This window comes from Podarcis erhardii, assembly GCF_964252035.2.
Source record: "Podarcis erhardii genome assembly, chromosome: 9".
NCBI classification, from domain to species: Eukaryota; Metazoa; Chordata; class Lepidosauria; order Squamata; family Lacertidae; genus Podarcis; species Podarcis erhardii.
This window is the reverse complement of record NC_138512.1, coordinates 37,593,778-37,610,597: the sequence shown is the minus strand read 5'-3', so window position 1 is coordinate 37,610,597 and position 16,820 is coordinate 37,593,778. Positions and strand designations below refer to the sequence as shown.

Below are 16,820 nucleotides of genomic sequence, written 5' to 3'. Positions count from 1 at the left end.
GTGCCAAGCGCTGGTGCCAGCCACTCCCTGCCCCCCATTCAGGGTGGTAGGGCTGGGAGGTGGGTGTGCAGTGTGCTCGGAACTGAGTGCTGGCACCGGTTTGGGGAGCGGGGCACCATGCACCAGTGCCACCCCCCAACCCACTGGTTGGTTTGAGCGTCAGAGCGATTAAGGTGCCAAAAAAGCATCAGCGCTGGCTAATCACTGTGACTTTTTTCTTTTTCTCTCCAATTTTAAGGGAGTGGCTTGTATTCAGGTATTGTCTTTTTTTCTCTCCCCCCCCCCCCGAATTTTAAAGGTGCGGCTTATTTGTGGGTGTGTCTTATATTCGGGCCAATATGGTACAGATGAACACTCTTTGAGTACACATTTCCAACCATCTGTGAATCTATCTGACAGTAGCACACATCTAACCCATTCGGTAACCAAAATATTGTAGGAAATTTTGTCGATTGCTTAGCTGAAATCAAGATAAATGTAGGTAGGCCAATCAAAAAGAGAGAGATTAAGATTGACAGTGTCATCTGCTGTAAAGAAGGTGGATGTCCCCACTCTACCCCTGCCTCACAGAATTTCATTACAATCTCCTGCGGTTCTTATAAGAAAAGAGAAGTATATTTGTTGTCATATCAACTGAAGGCGAGAACATTTAAAATGTAAGGGGTTTATTCTCCGTTATCAAGCATTTTCTACATACAGAACATCCACATGGTGTAAGATAGAGAAGAAAATAATGTAGAAGAAACGGATGACTGTAAATCATTGAATAACAAACAGTTTACATGGCAGTGGTGGGGATTTTTTTTTTTTTGCTCACAATGGGAAAAAATTGTTAAAAGGATTCAGTAGGTATAAATGTAAGTCAATTCTTTTATTCAATTAAATCTGCCAGTTTTCTTAAGCGAAAGAGAATTCTACTGTATCACAGCGCAGAATGCTAATTACACACAAGAAAATACAATGCTAGAAAATTTCAAATTTTTAAGCAGCTTTACACATTAGGGTAGAATTAGAATAAAACTTCTGACTGCATTGAATAAACAGGTCAGTTGAAAAGCCTGCTTTATTTAAAGAAACACATTCTTAAAAAAAATAAAATCAAAACCACCTATATTGTTACTGAAAATCTGAAGAATTTTTTACTACTAACTTTGAGTGCAGATCTCATTTTTTCCTCATTCTAGTGGCTACAATGATTCTAAATTTTAGAACCTTTATTTTCCTTATATAGATGTAGAAGCAATGTTCGAAACTAGAGCAGTAATTCATTAAACAAAAAGAAATAATAAAGACAACACCTTGCAATAGTGATCTAATGGGAGGCACAGGATAGAAAATTTACTGAGCTTTATTAAAAGTGTCGAGGAAAATCAGGTATTTGACAAACAATGTACATGTAGAGGCTCTAGCATCTAGCAAAGTGATCTTAAACATATTTACTTAGAGGTTTGTCCCATTGATTTCAATAGACCTTTTACTTCCATTAAGAAGCTTAGAAACATCGTCTGACGCTGCAACCCTACACACATCTGGGAGTATGGACCACTGAACTCAATAGGGCTTAGACATGTACAGGATTGTGCTGTTAATCTCCATCTTTTTCGTTCCACTGATATACAATTTCCTTAAAAATGCACCTCTAGTAACAAATTGGTTTTTTAAAAAATAACAGTTTTTTTGCCAGTGTAAGTGAATCTTCTTGGTATTGGTAGTTAGACAAAACATGTCTTTCTAAGAAGATACGCATGACATTTTTTCTTTCATGGAACCAAAACTCCCAGTTGATGCAAGTCCTTTAGAGGTGAGGAGATAATTGCCTAACTCTGCTACAAAAAAAGAGGGGTCAAAGTTCTATGAGCAGTTAAGAGAATTTCAACTGAAACTTGAAATAAAAATCATATCCTCAAACTGCAGTAATAAAAAATGACAACACAAGAGATGTTGCAAATATACTTTTCCTTTGTCTTAAAAAACCATGCTTTACAACCTGATGGGGATGAAAAACTTGAGATATCAAAAGCTTCTTTTCAGGGAAAAAGAAAGCCTGCAGCCACAATGGGAATACAATTACATGTTTCCTAGGCTTCTCTTTCCTTGTGAGACATTTCCCTTCAAGGCACAAAAAGATTAAATAGTGGACAGGGCAGGACAAAATGCTTCAGTTAAAAAAAATCTAAAGTTGTACGTAGAGTGTACCCTAACATTTCAATGAATAGGATTAAGTCAACATGACCACCCCCTTTAAAAAAAGAAAAGCCTTCATTTTAAAATGTGGCATCATTTTGTCAACACATGGCTCATGTGTAGAAGGTCCCTTAAACATTTAATATTTTCACCAATTGGCCAAATCACCCTAAGGAGGTTATCAATAGTACACAAAATGTTTGCTCACAATTCCAGCATTTTTATATCACCAAAATTGCATTTTAGTCAGCCACACAACATGTACAGAAGGGTCTAACTTTTTTTAAAAAAAGAAAAAAACACAATCAAAACAAAACAGTGACAATTTAGAGGATGAAGTTAAGTGCAATGTACTGTAAAACTATTCACTCGGCTGTTATCTAACATGGTTCCTTATGCTTCTCCAACCCAAATCACTGTGTTTCCTCTCTCAACTTCAGTGATTTCGCAATTCAGCTTGTTCAGCCGTCCATCCAGAATAAACAAGGATTCCTTAGAAGGCGTCATCAGGTACTGACCAAAGAGCCCGCTGCCTTCAATTAAGCGGTTCTTCCTGTTCCACGGCCATTCGTCTGGCTTAAGAGGCTCCTTAAGACTCTTCACCATCTTCACCTTGCCAGAGGACAATTCTACAAAAAGCACATCAGTTTGTGTGCTGGAGCTACCAAATACATTATATTGATGGGCTTCAGTAAACGATGCTTGAAAAGCTACATCAGATATGTGCAAGTTGGTGTGGATGTCAAAGGCATCCTGTATTTCTCCTCTAACTGTGATGGTCTGGACCCTCATGAGACCTTTCACATCATCAATGCTGACTAGATAGTGACCATCTGGAGAGATATATGGAGTTCCTGTTACATCACCATTGTATCCAATGACAGAGTCAGTAACACCGTCCACTATAAGCTGCGGTGGGACAGCTCCTGTGGTGTCAGGCTTACAGCTGATAAAATAATATCCTCCAAGGTGTGTGTAAGCCAGAGACTTTGGAACACAATTGTAATCCTTTAAACTAATTGTCTTGATGTACGACATAGTTTCAAGATCTATTTTCTGGAGCACAGGCTCATCTTTGTGAAGAATAAATCCAAACCTAAAAGAAATGAGACAAAAAACAAAATCAAAGGGGGGGGGGGAATCCACAGTAGAGTATATACAATCAAATGCAAGCAGTGCTTAAAGATCTCCACAAAGAGTTACATGTAAACCTTGCTTATATCTGAGAGCTGGTTATCATATGCCTCTTTAAAAATACAGTGGAACCTCGGTTGTCGAACGTAATCCATTCCAGAAGACTGTCTGACTTCCGAAATGTTTGACAACCGAGGTGCAATGCTGGTCAGCAAATTCCATTGCAAAAATGAAGAAACGCGCCTCAGAAGCCGTTCAACTTTTGAGGCGTGTTCGAAAATGGAAGCATTCCATTCCAGGTTGTCGGCGTTCAAACGCCGAAATGTTCGACAACTGAGTTTCCACTGTACTTGTTGTTTTTTAAATAATTTTTATTGAATTTTATGTTTTTATCATATTAAAATTGTATCAAATAACAAAAATAAATACAATTCCCAAATTTTCCCCTCCCCCCTACGACTTCCCTCAACTTCATCTTCTGGTTTTTAAACATATTAACTTCTGCTTGCTTTATTTTATCTTAATTTTAAATTCCTTAAATTAAATGTTATTATGCTCTTATCATTTTTACACCATCTTTGCAATTTCTGTATTTAATTTTGTTAATTGTAAGTGTTTACTCAAATCCTGCTAGTGATACTGTACTTGTTAGTCACCTCATATGTAGGTTTCTCATACAACTTAGCTTAAAAACATTAACAACAGTACATTTAAAAGACCACAATAAATCTTAAAAAACCAACCAAATTATTTATTTTATGTACTTATATGACCATCCCCACAAAGTTTTCTCAACAGCTTACAATAAAAAGGTAAATAGAAAATAAAATATGAAATAAAACTAAATGAATACAACACAGAGTACACAACACTTTTATATATTAAAAAGGGGAAAGATTTAAAACTTGAGAGGCCCTGACTATACAAGCTGCTTACCTGGGTATGTCTTCACCTGGTGCCACAAAGGATCATAAAGATGGCACCCTGTGAGCCTCCCTAGGAAGTCTGTTCCATAATCGGGTGCCACTACTGAAAAACTTTCTTTCCCTGGTGGCTACCTGCAGCAGGGTCTCTGAAGAGAGTCTTATGGTTCAAAGAGGTAAAGGAGAAGCTGGCCTCTTAAATAACCTTGTCTCCATCAGTTTAGGGTTTAAAATGGTAAAACCAACACTTGAAAGTAGAACTGGACACACTGGCGGAGGAACAGGAGTGCGGAGGGAGCAGACCGTCCCCAGCACCACTATTCCGGTAGGGTGCCATCGCGGTGGCACCCTCCGAACACACCTGGCGTCACGCCCCTGTGGGTGGCACGCCATGCCCCCCAGGGGGTGCCAGCCACACCCCCATCTCTCCGCCCGGTAGCAGATCATGCAGCTTCGCCACTGACTAGACATTGATAAAAAGAAAACTCACACAACAAATTACAATACAAAACAAAGAAAACTCCAACAACAAATTACAATACGGATCTCACAGGAGTTTAAAACACAAGCAGCAAAAATGGGAGCTTAGAAGAATCAACTTAGCCAAAGGGATTAAATTAACATGATCTTAAAAGGCCAGGAAGGACAATGCAAAGGCTTAGCCTGAAGCCAAAAGAACAACAATGTGGGGCCTGTCAAGCTCCCTTGGGGACAACATACCATAGCTGAGTGTAGTAGTAGCAAAAAGTTCCACCTGGATTGAGAGGGCGCTCAGGGAAGTGTATAACTTATATCAGATTAATGTATAGTTATACTTGATGAAACGGAGCAGCTTAATGTGTGAACCGATTCCATCGAAAAGCAATTTGTTTGAGGAGATGGAAGAGAAAATGTTGGTAGTGTTAACCGAGATAACCTATTTACAGATGCAAGTTACCACTGTGTACTGCAGTCATCAAGTGATGAAACAGTCCCAAGTCACAAATTCTTCTTATCAAGTTGCTGGTGAAGGCTATAGCTTCTCTGCAATTATAATTCAGTTCCCAAGTAGAACAACATACATCAAAGCCACCTATGAAGTTTAATTGGAATATATTTTTTGCCATGTGATTAAGAGGAAATGGTACACTATTCTGGATGTGCATAACTCCAGTGAGATATCGTATATGCAGTTTTAAAATCAATTAACTGTTGCTTAAACCAGAAGAGATACACAGCTTCAATAGGAGCATGCAGTACATCTCAGATATTTTAGTTCATTTCATTCTCATTTCTCCCCCATGAACATGAATTCAATGCTCATTGCTATTTAGATAATTATTCCAATCCTTCTCATCATAACGATTTAGGAATACACCTCCCAACTATTAAGGCCTAAATTGTTTCATTTTCAAAGTACCTTTACGCATAAGAACCAAGGAAATTGACTATGTGGAGGTTTTCAGAAAATATGAGACAAGCATGATAAAGCTGAGCAGAAATGGAACAGGACTAGTGGATATTACTACACAGGCTGGTCAGACACCACATATTCATACCCCAGTTGCTGGTCAGACACATTGCAAAGTATTCAGCACTGTGAGTGTGCAGTCACAGGCTGATATTTGATGGCTGTTAAAGGACTACCTTGGCTCTCATAAGGAACTGTTCTAGTGTACAGCTGGAGGGACGGTGCTCCAAGATTTTAAATGATATAACTTGTTTACTAATTTTAACTCAACAGTATTCAAATTCTTAAACACACACACACACAATAGCTCTGGTTATCATTAAATACTGTATTGTACACAAGACACCTTCAATATTTTATACCCTTGCAGAAAAACAATATTACAGTATTCTTAACTGCAACACAAGTGGAACTTTCAGGCTTTTTCTTAGCAGCATGCTTTGGCACTTCTCTCTCCAACCCTTTGATCCTCAATGCCAAGTTTTCCTGATGTAACTTGCCAATATATCTGGAAAGCCTGACAAATAGAACCAGCAGGTTAATAGGATTAACTACAAATAAGGCTGATAGTGAGGCAGGGATGAGAAGGTGCAATAGACTGACTGAGTACATACTGATTTTTAATATCTGCTTATGATTCCGACTGAAGGAACTCTTCTTTGCTCCATCTCAAAAAGAATGTGGCTTGCTGCAATGCAGAAAAATTAAAGCATGCTAGAAATGTGAAGGGTGATTTAACAAATAAAGGAAAGGATGGCTAATGAAACATACATCATGGTGCTATGTCCTATATAATGGAGTCCTATCTAATTTCACTTTCTCCAGATAAAGAATGTATAGTTGCTGCATAACCTAAGAACATTTGACAGTGCTAACACAATGAGGAAGAAAATGGGTGACCTTTTGCTGAATGATTTATTACAAGATTGTGTATGGCCAAACACCAAAGAAATTCAAACTAATGGATCATCAGAGCTCATTATCTCTTCTGAGTAAGGACTACCAGATCCAAATGTCTTCTTTATGCCATATAAATGTTTTAAATATTGCCACGGGGCCAAAGTTCGATGGAAGAGGAGAATTTATCCTGCATCTGTTATGATTTTGCAGAAAGTTAATTCAATTAAAATGTTGAACTTCCAGGTTTTTTTACATGTATGTAACTGTGAGTATCATCACCCGCTTCCTTTAAAATTAAGCCTTTATTTAATATAAGGTAAGGCTATCTCTTCTTAGATAGCCTGCGTTCATGTATGTTAAGAGTTTATTTTTATAGTGAACTCTTTCCAGCTAAACATCAAGAAAAACTTTCTGACAGTAAGAGCTGTTCGACAGTACAGTGGTACCTCGGGATGCAAACAGGATCCATTCTGGAACCCCGTTCGCATCCTGAACAGAATGTAAGATGCGACGGTGCGTCTGTGCATGTGCAGGTCACATTTTGCTGCTTCCGCGCATGCACATGACATCATTTTGAGCGTCTGTGCATGTGCGAGCGGCGAAACACGGAAGTAACGTGCTCTGTTACTTCCGGGTTGCCATGGAGCGCAACCCGAAAGAGCTCAACCTGAAGCACATTCAACCCAAAGTATGACTGTAGAACAGTTTCCCTTGGGAGGTTGTGGACTCTCCTTCCTTGGATGTTTTTAAGCAGAGGCTGGATGGCCATCTGTCATGGATGCTTAAGCTGAGTTTCCTGCATTGCAGGCGGTTGGACTAGATGACCCTTGGGGTCCCTTGGAATGCTACAATTCTATAATTCCACACAAACGGGAAATGAGGTATCAGCAAAGTCAGTAAAAAGCCCTGCCAGCCACCCACACTCACATTTTAGTCCAGCAATTAAACAGGGAGATGCCTGCACTTTGTTGATAGATCAGAAGCTGGCAACAAGTCCTATAATTTCCCTCAGAAAAGTGGCTTTTAGCATTGGCGCTAGGTCATTAATGAGAAAACATTCTTGCCAAGGGCTGACATCTGAGCAACCTGTAAGATATGTATTGATTCTTATATCCTCAGAGAAAAATATCCCCTGCACAAAGGTGAATCTAAATTGTCCCCTTCATGGACACAATCTTAAAACAGAACAGTCAGTGATTAAAGCGGCAGAGACCTATCGCAGTCAAAGGAAGTTAAGCCAGATTCTTTAGGAAAGTATCTCCAAGGCTGTCTAATCTTCAGGCTGTAGTTTGAATAGAAGGCTTCAGGTTTTCAGAGCCGTTAATCTAGTACCTTTCATAAGCATTTAATTTTTAAAGATTAGGGGCAAAAACCTGCAGTCACTCATAATTGTGCCATAAAATTATGCTTGCAGCTTATGTACTATAAACCTGTTTTATGAGTAGGTCTCTAGTAGAACAACAAGTGATACATCAGAGTGCCTTTAGTTTCCCCCAGTGATTTATATGTAAAAAATGCCATGTTTAATGCAAACTTCCCTTTCATGCAGATTGATATACGGAGGCCTCCCACTGTTCATTAATCCCTGATTAATATTTATGAGACGTCTAACCCTCATGTCTCCCCTGTGCAATAATATCACGCACAGTGCCTGGCTTAGAATCACCAACACGATTTTGTCCAAGTGCATACGGATCCTTCTTTCATCCATCCAAAACAGTGAAAAGTGGGAATTAGTTGTTCTACAAAACAACAGCAATAACAAGAGCTAGAGCAGGTGAAACATGACAGGCTGTGGGGAGTTACTTGGTTCAGTCTCAATTTTACCTGCTAAACGTCTTAACTAAATTCTTATCTAATCTGAGTGCAGAGCCTGAGTAAAGGACAATCAAAAGAGGCTCCTGTATTGAATGATATATAAAAGTTGTAAGTCTCAGGTCCAGAAGCCAAACATGGCCCTAAAAGCCTCTCTAACTAGCCCTTGGGACACATCTGTGGTCACACCTCTTGAGTCCTGTTCTGCACCCTTCTTGAGAAATTTTGACTGGCTGAAAATTATCCTTGAATTATGATAATGCCTGCTTTCTGCATAGATGCAGGAGAGAAGTATGAGTGAGCGTGCAGAAAAAAATCACACCCATTGCTATTCCATGTCCCTAAAAAGTTGCTCATCGCAGAATGTGGCTGTAGGGCTGAAAACATTCATCAGCCCTCATAAAAAGCACAGGGTGTCCAATAGCCACCTGATATCAGCCAGTGAGGCTGCCAGAACCTGAGCACAGCATTGCTTTCAAATCTGTAAACAGGGAATAGGCAATTTGGTGCCAGCAGTTCAAATGGAAGTCTAAAGGTGACTCAGGAATGCAACAGAACTGCAAGGCTAAGATGAAAGGCAAGTCTAGAACTGATTTCATGAGTATATTAGCGACAAGCAAGATGAAGCACAAAGTAATATCTCCTAAAGGCTTTTTATTTTTGTTTTACTGAAATGTATCTGGGTAGGGGAATGGGATACTTGTTTGGGAAGACAAAGTGCTGTCAGACATTTGTTCTACTCAAAATTGCCCCACAAGCTATTTTCCCATCTGTATGGGGTAAATGGTAGTATCTTTTCACCTGTGAATGTGAAAGCGGGGGGGGGGGGGAGAGGCATTTTGTCAGAAAAAGCTGCCTGATTGGAAAGGGTTAAGCATCCCCTTTCCAATATCCTACAATTGCTAACAGATTTTCAATTTCCGATGTCTGCATTTCAGTCAAGCTGTCATAGGAACAACATCTCATCTAGTTTGTCTCTTAGTCTGCTGGGCAAAGATTCAAATGAATAGCAATAATGTAGTTTTGATTTTGATTTCTAAAATGCCTAATATACTGAAAGTAATCTAGAATTGGTTTCATTTGGACCAAATTGCTAAACATGTGCCCTTTATTGCAAGGATGCCCTCCCTCCCTCCCTCCCTCCCTCCCTCTCTCTCTCTCTCTCACTCACACACACACACACACACACACACACACACACACACACTTCACCATTTGGTGTATCTTCAAAACACTGTTTTGGTACATTGTGCATCCACCTTGACTTTCTCTACGTAATTTTGTTGAAATGTTACTTTCAGGAATAGTCATCAAAGTTACTTATGGAATATTCATGAATAAAGCTTTGGAATGTCATGGTGAAATATTTGTATTTCTTATTGATGTAGTGCTATAAATGTGCATGGTGCTTTGGCACAGTATGATAATGTCTACCAAAGACAGTTTATCAAAGAAGGCAGTCTGTGATCATTACAGCCTCTTAATAAGTTAACTGGCAGTGGAGATTACTTTAAGGTGCATACTTATCTAATTAAGTTTAAATCTCCACAAATATGACCTCTACATAGACAAAGACAAACACATGCAGAATTTGCATTTCTAACTTCAGATAACTACTTATAATTACATTTTAAATATGAAATCCACATTTTGCTCATGCCACATTTTAGACTGCTCTTCTTTTCTCAAGACATGACCATGTTGATATCTGGCTAGTAATTCCAAAGCTTCTCTACTGAGGTATATTTGTTGTGAACGCTTTTCAACATTTCACTGGCTTTATTGTGATGAGTTTCCACTTTCTTGGTGGAATGTTATGAGTTTTGCCATCCCCTATCAGTTACTGCTGTCAAGATGGGTCAGGGATGGGTAAATTCAAGAATCACGGAAACAAATTGTGTCACATACTTTGTTTGTATACAATAATGGCTGGGCGATGGAAAAGGTAATGTGCCAGGTTCTGTACATGGAGTTTTAACAAACCTGGATATTTAGTTGTAGCACAACTCTCTGGGGGGAAATCACTATTACTTGTTTAGTTTTACAATGCCAGTAGTCTAGCAGCTTAACAATATAAAGCAAATTGTGGGTCATGCCTCTTTGTCTAAACTATTTATCCATGCTTAGCCAAATATGTTGCAGAGCCATCCAGTAAACATTCCCCTAAAATGCAGAAGTTCTGGAATTATATTGCTCTGGGACCAATGTCCCACAGAGCAATGGACCAGACAAACAATGCTCTGTATAGTAGACGTCAAACGCTTGTTTTTTAATAGAATGTTTTCCAATAAAACTATCTTTCAAAAGAAAGCAAACCTGGTATAACTGTCCTATCCACCCAATGTGACAAAAGCATTTTTCTCTTCCTTAAGCTCAATGTTTCTGAATACTTAAGCTGTGCTTCACTTATTGCTAGTTGTCTCCCATGAAGAAAAGAGTGAGTGATATTTACACATAATGTACTAAAGAAATGCTTTTCGATCTGAATGCAATGCGGAAGCAGAAGTGAAATACATCTGTGTTTAAACAGTAGTCACATTCAGAGTTAGAAGAAAGAATGTAGGTAAAGGTAGAGGGAAGCTCAAGACTCCTCTTGAAAAACTGGTGAACCCTTTTGGACAACAAATTGCAGTGGACTAGACTGGGGTAGCTAACTCCAGTCAAGCTTAGCCAGCAAGGCCAATGGCCAAGGATGATGAGAGCTGTAGTCCAACAACATCTGAATAGCACTGTATTGACTTCTCCTGGACTACACTGTGTCAAACATGAAAAGGAGACATTGAAAACCAGTAGTCGAATATACTATGCTGAAGATTAGAAAGGGTTCGGGAAGTCTAGCTGCTGTGGGCGAGCTAGAACTGGGAATTTTGGTCAGACACATGCAAAAGATAACTGGATATTTCTTTTAGTTGAGAGAACTAATTTAAAACAACATATAGTTTTGCTTTTGACAATTTGTTGAAGACACAGAGAGGTGAGACACTGTGAAAACTAAGAAATCAAGGGAGACAATTCATATCTCTCTTCTCAGTGTGAATTCAGCAAGACAGCAGAGATCGGCTCAAAACTCAAAGAGCTGAGAAATTTCTCATCATTTCTTATATATATATAAAAGAAAAGATCTGCAGGAACTGAATATATAGACATCAGTCAACACATCCTATCCCATGTTTTCCTTGCAGCAGCATGGAACTGCTTGCGCAGGTGGGGTTAAAGTAACATCTTCCACTGAGCACAAGGGACAGGAATATGCAAAAGCTGGAAGTTTCTAGCTTCCTGACATATACTTTTCCCACCCAATCACATTCTGAAAAAGCTAAATTGGTTGCAAGTGCAGCCTGTCGGTGACTTCAAATAAATTCATAAAACCTTCCGCACTTAATAAAAAATTGTTCTGTTAGTGTGGCAGCACATATGCTTCGGAGCTCCCTGTCTATCGACATCAGGCAGAAATCTTCACTATATTCTTTGACACCTGCTCTCTTTTTAGTTTACTGCTGATTTTAATAGATTAAAAATGCTTTTAATTACTTGTTTTTATGGGTATTTCTAATATTTATGGCAAACTGCTTGGAGGTTTTGTTACAATCAAGTGGTTTCTAAATTTTGTCAAATAAATAAAATCAATTTTAATAAAACTTCTTAAAGCTGTAATTATTGGTTTTCAGAAAGGCAAACAACAACCTTCTGAGCTTTAATTGTCTTTGCTTTATTTTTTATCCCACCACATTCAGACACTCTTCAGTTTACATTGGCTTAGCCAAACCCAACATTAATTCTGCAGTGGCTAATACTTCCATTTAACATGTTTAATGCCCCAGGGAAGTTGGTGTAAAGCCATTTGCTATTTCTCTGGGTTGATTCCTTTTTTATATCAGTCTTGACCCACTAATTATAACCTTCTCTTAGCAGCTCTTACAAACTAGTGTTTCTTCAATGTCTAGCCTACCAGAGCCATTTACATGAGTGAGTAACAACAATGGCATTTGGTTTTAAGAACAACTCTGGTCATTACTGCAGAGGTATCAGGAATACAATGATGTCTATAAAGTTATCGGTATGAACATACTTCAAGGAGAGTACAAATAATTCCATTTCTGTCGCAGACATACAGACAACTATATGGGAGGGTTTTATATCAGACACAAGGCTGAACAGAGTACGAAAGTTATGGGAGGCTTTCCCAACCTACAACAGCAGGTGACCAAGGCTTTTTCACAAACTACAAATGACCATCTAGTGAAGCTTTGACAAGAGACCATCAATAACTTGTGGTTTTACAAAAAATCAATTGTCAGAACCTGGTACGGGGATTATATTGACAATTTAAAGGCATGTGCTTGGCACTAAAATTCAGTTTAAAAAATAGGTAAGACCTCTCTTTCTTGTTCACATTTCTAGTGCTCATGATAAAAGAAGGTCCATGGCCATAGTACCAAGGCTCAAATCTGCTAGCATCTTTCTCTTTCCAAGGGTAGAAATAAGTCTCCCATGATCACATACATGAGTAGATCCTAACCCGTGCTTCCAATGATGTGGATGAAACCAATCAAACTAAGTCAAGTTAAATTTTGCACAGCAGTTTTAGCTTAAAATGGTTTTAAGATTAAGAAGATTAAAATTCCCATTTGGTCACATGCATTTTTTTCCCTTGTTTGATAAAGATTATGAACAGCTTTGGGTCTGATTACTTTTCAGCTAATGTATATGCAAATGAGCGGTGGTTCTATCAGTTAAAACCAAAATGTGGAGAGAGCATGTTTCTTGTAGAAGCTGGAAATAGATTTGCTTAACAAAAATCCAGCAAATAATACAAGTATTGTATTGCTCTTGGTTTTTAAGGAAATAATTTTGTTATGGATTGCACTATGATTATTATAAATCTTGTTTAAAATCCATGTTAAGTAATATAATTGTAACTAGGGTTTCCAGCAGCATATATATTGATGGTATGATTATGAACTATATTAAATTTCAGCATCGCTACTGGAGTTTCATTTTGTGATGTATCTGACATATCTATGATTAATTAGAAGAGTTTTAAATGCAAGATGCCTGCTGATTTCTGGATGGCATGGGTAATGTGTTGCCTGGTGGGTATTATATGCCATAGTTGAATGCATTTTGAATCTTAGCATGCTGTATGGTTATTCAGACATAAAGCTGCATGCAACTTTCTCAGACACAGAGAACTGAGTCAGGTGATGAATTCATTGATTTGGAATAATGGGATATAGTTCACTGGTAGTGCATAAAAATTCCCATTACAGTATAAGCTAATTGCTTCACTGAGATATTTTCAGAGAGGAGGAGGATAGCATTCTCAGCTAAGTTACTGCTATCATGGAGACTCAGCCACCACTTGTACTCGCAACTTTGGGAATTGCCAGTCTGTTCTGTTTCTGCTTGACCAAAGAATGATCAAGGAACCTTTTAAAGCACAAGTAATGGCACCAACCGCGAATTAGACTGGCCATGTTCTGGACATATCGAAGAACAGACTTGGCCTAAATCTCCAAAGCCGTACCCCATCAATTAAGATTAGAACTGGGACTTTGAAGGACATAGCTAAGGGATTGTAAGGCAGTGATTATCACTAGTTGAAAAGCAAACCTTTCTACCAAATGCTGGACACCCTTCCCTGGTTTGCCTCCCTTGCCATTGAGAAGATGTTGTAAGAGATGCAGAACTGCTACTGTTCTGTGTAGCTTTGTTTCTTCTACCTCTCGACATTGACTGCAATGTAACACATGAGGTGATGTTCCTTTGTCATGCATTTGCCTGCCCTCACCAGTCAATGAGGCAAAGCAAGAATGGTAGACACATAGTATTATCATTTGATACATATGTTGCATTGCCATAAATGTCACGACGAAGGAATAACAAAGAAAAGTGGGACAGTGGCAATTTTGTGTTTCTTTTTCGTTTTAAAGTGAACTACTGCAGCTGTCCCTTAAATGTTTTTGCAATCTAACCATGGGGAAAAGTATCTCCTGAGAGTAGTAGGCTGTCTCTCTGCATCAGCAAATACCCCACCAGCTTCCTGAGTGTGATAAATATAGAAGATAGTGTAAAATTTAAAGTATGACTTCTGATTCGCTTTTGCATGCTGAGAAAATTGGTAGCCTGATGTTACCGTATATACTCAAGTATAAGCCGACCCAAATATAAGCCGAGGCACCTAATTTTAGCACAAAAAACTGGGAAAATTTATTGATTCGAGTATAAGCCAGTTTATCACACTAAAAACCTGGTGGTGGCGGCAGCAGTGGAGGAAGAACAGGCAGCCCCAAAGGGCTGCTTTTGGGCTGCTCATTCCTCCTCCTCCACCACAGACAGCGGCAAAGGCGGAGGAAGAGGAAGGAGCAGCCCTAAAGGGCTCCTTTCGGGCTGCTCGTCCCTCCGCCACCCGCCTCACTCAAGTATAAGCCATGGGGGGCTTTTTCTGCATTAAAAATGTGCTGAAAATGTCAGCTTATACTCAAGTATATACGATATTTCTTTTCCTTCATTGCTCAAGGGAGCACCAAAAATGCCATGAGGCTTAACCAAATTGTGGCATATTTGTGGCTGCATTTCTGGGAACCATTTTCTGTGAATACATTGATTTGCAAACATATAAAAACTGGGTTGAGACCAAACTAGCTACCTAGTCTAGTATTCTCTTTCCTACAGCAGCCAGCCAGAGGACATGGGAAGGGTACGGAGACAATGCTATTGTCAACTATCCAGCTTTTGAAATAATAATAAAAATGTCGAAAACACAGCTTTCTTGATATAAGCAATCTTAGTCATCCAAAGTATGACTCACTTGTGTCTGACATACAAGGATTTGGAATATGTATTGTGGCAACAGACTGCTGTCTAAGAAAACCATCTGCAGAAAATATTGTAATCTGGCAGCGATAGGGTAGCTGCAATAAAAACTATGGAGGAGGCAGCATATAATAGAGTTAGCAGCATCCTAAGCATTTCATCTAACCTCATTAACTTACATCTCCAGTATAAGAGCCACAAAAGGAGAAGTGTAGGAATACTGAATGAGAACCAGAAACAACAAAATAGCCGCCCAACCATTAATTTGTGTTTCTTGGTCATAGCTTCCAAGACTCTGGATTACAGGAAACAGGGTGCACCATACTATCCCAAGAAGTCCATCCTGTTTCTTCTGGGCCTTTCTGTTCATCCTCTGAAGTTCAGAACTCAGGAACAAAGAAAGTCGAGTGGTGCAGGAACACAAAGGCCTACCCTATATCAGTGGAAGCGTATCTGGTGTATAGGTAGAAAGCCCCTGACTCAATCTCCAGCATCTCTGTGCAGGGCTGGGAAGGCCCCCTGTCTGGAACCCTGAAGAAGCACTGCCCATTGGGCCAATGATCCAATTCAATATATTGCACCTGTCTATATTTTCCAACGCTCCTTTATTTGTCACATTTAAAGACTTCAAAAATGTTTGAAGGAATTAAAATCAGAATAGCTTCTGATTGAATATTGCTCCTATGTCTATTAGCACTTCAGACAAAGAGAGCTATTTCAAAGACAGAATAATTAATTCTATTTAAATTTCGGGCTAACACACCAGTAGGTTGATTGTTCATTCTTGCACATGTGAAGGCAGCTACCGTGTGATGTTCATAACACCTGCTAGAAAGATTAAAGCAGCCAAAGACTGGGAATGAATATTTTACAATTATTTCATTTAACATTGCTTTGAAACATTGTATAATATTATAATTAGAGCCTTTAATTTATTCCAATTATCTTACTTTTCTTAATTTTATGAACTGTGGAGCTAAAATAATCAGCCCTTCTGCTCCACAGACTTCTAAATATCTCTCTTTTGATATTCTCTCTCTCATTCCTCACAGAAATTTAATGCCTGTCTAGAGACACCTGTGGGGACAATTAAGGGCCCTATTGTTGCTACTTTTGACAAAGCTTTGCCAAATTAAATGTATTATCGCCACCAAGATAAAATGCAGGTTGAAGTTAAGCGATGCTTCAATATTGAGAGAAAGTTTGGGAAACTCTATGCCAATTTTTCATTTTATTTGTTGTCTTTAATTTCATCTACTTCCTCACTCACTAGTGTTGGATTTAAAAGGAGTGTGCACCAGCAGAAGACTGATAGCTGTATCTGTCACTTCAGGGAGCAGCCCAATCTGTCCGGAGTCACTCTGTGGTCTGGTCAACTCAATATGTATTTGCATGAGTGGCTTGGATGGAAGCAAGTACTCAATTTAAGAGGCAGTCTGATATGGGGAAAACTTGACCAGGTCACAAACTCTAAATTCCATTACTACTACTACTACTACACAGACTTCACCAATGCATCCCAGGGCGGGCTATAATAATTCAAAATTCAAAATTAGAAACAGTTAAAATAGATTACCATCATCACAGGAGTAAGATGG

At 38.9% G+C, this 16,820-nt stretch overlaps 1 protein-coding gene across 4 annotated transcripts in view; it reads right to left on the bottom strand.

The window, feature by feature from the left end:
• Positions 1-1,088: 1,088 nt before the first annotated feature.
• Positions 1,089-16,820, bottom strand: part of FSTL5 (follistatin like 5) — a 359,747-nt gene continuing 344,015 nt past the window's right edge. For all 4 annotated transcript variants that reach the window (XM_081875293.1, XM_081875295.1, XM_081875294.1 and 1 more), the window contains one exon: positions 1,089-3,280. In XM_081875293.1, the coding sequence (XP_081731419.1) occupies positions 2,578-3,280 (703 nt within the window). In that variant the 3' untranslated portion in view covers positions 1,089-2,577. The remainder of the gene's footprint in view (positions 3,281-16,820) is intronic.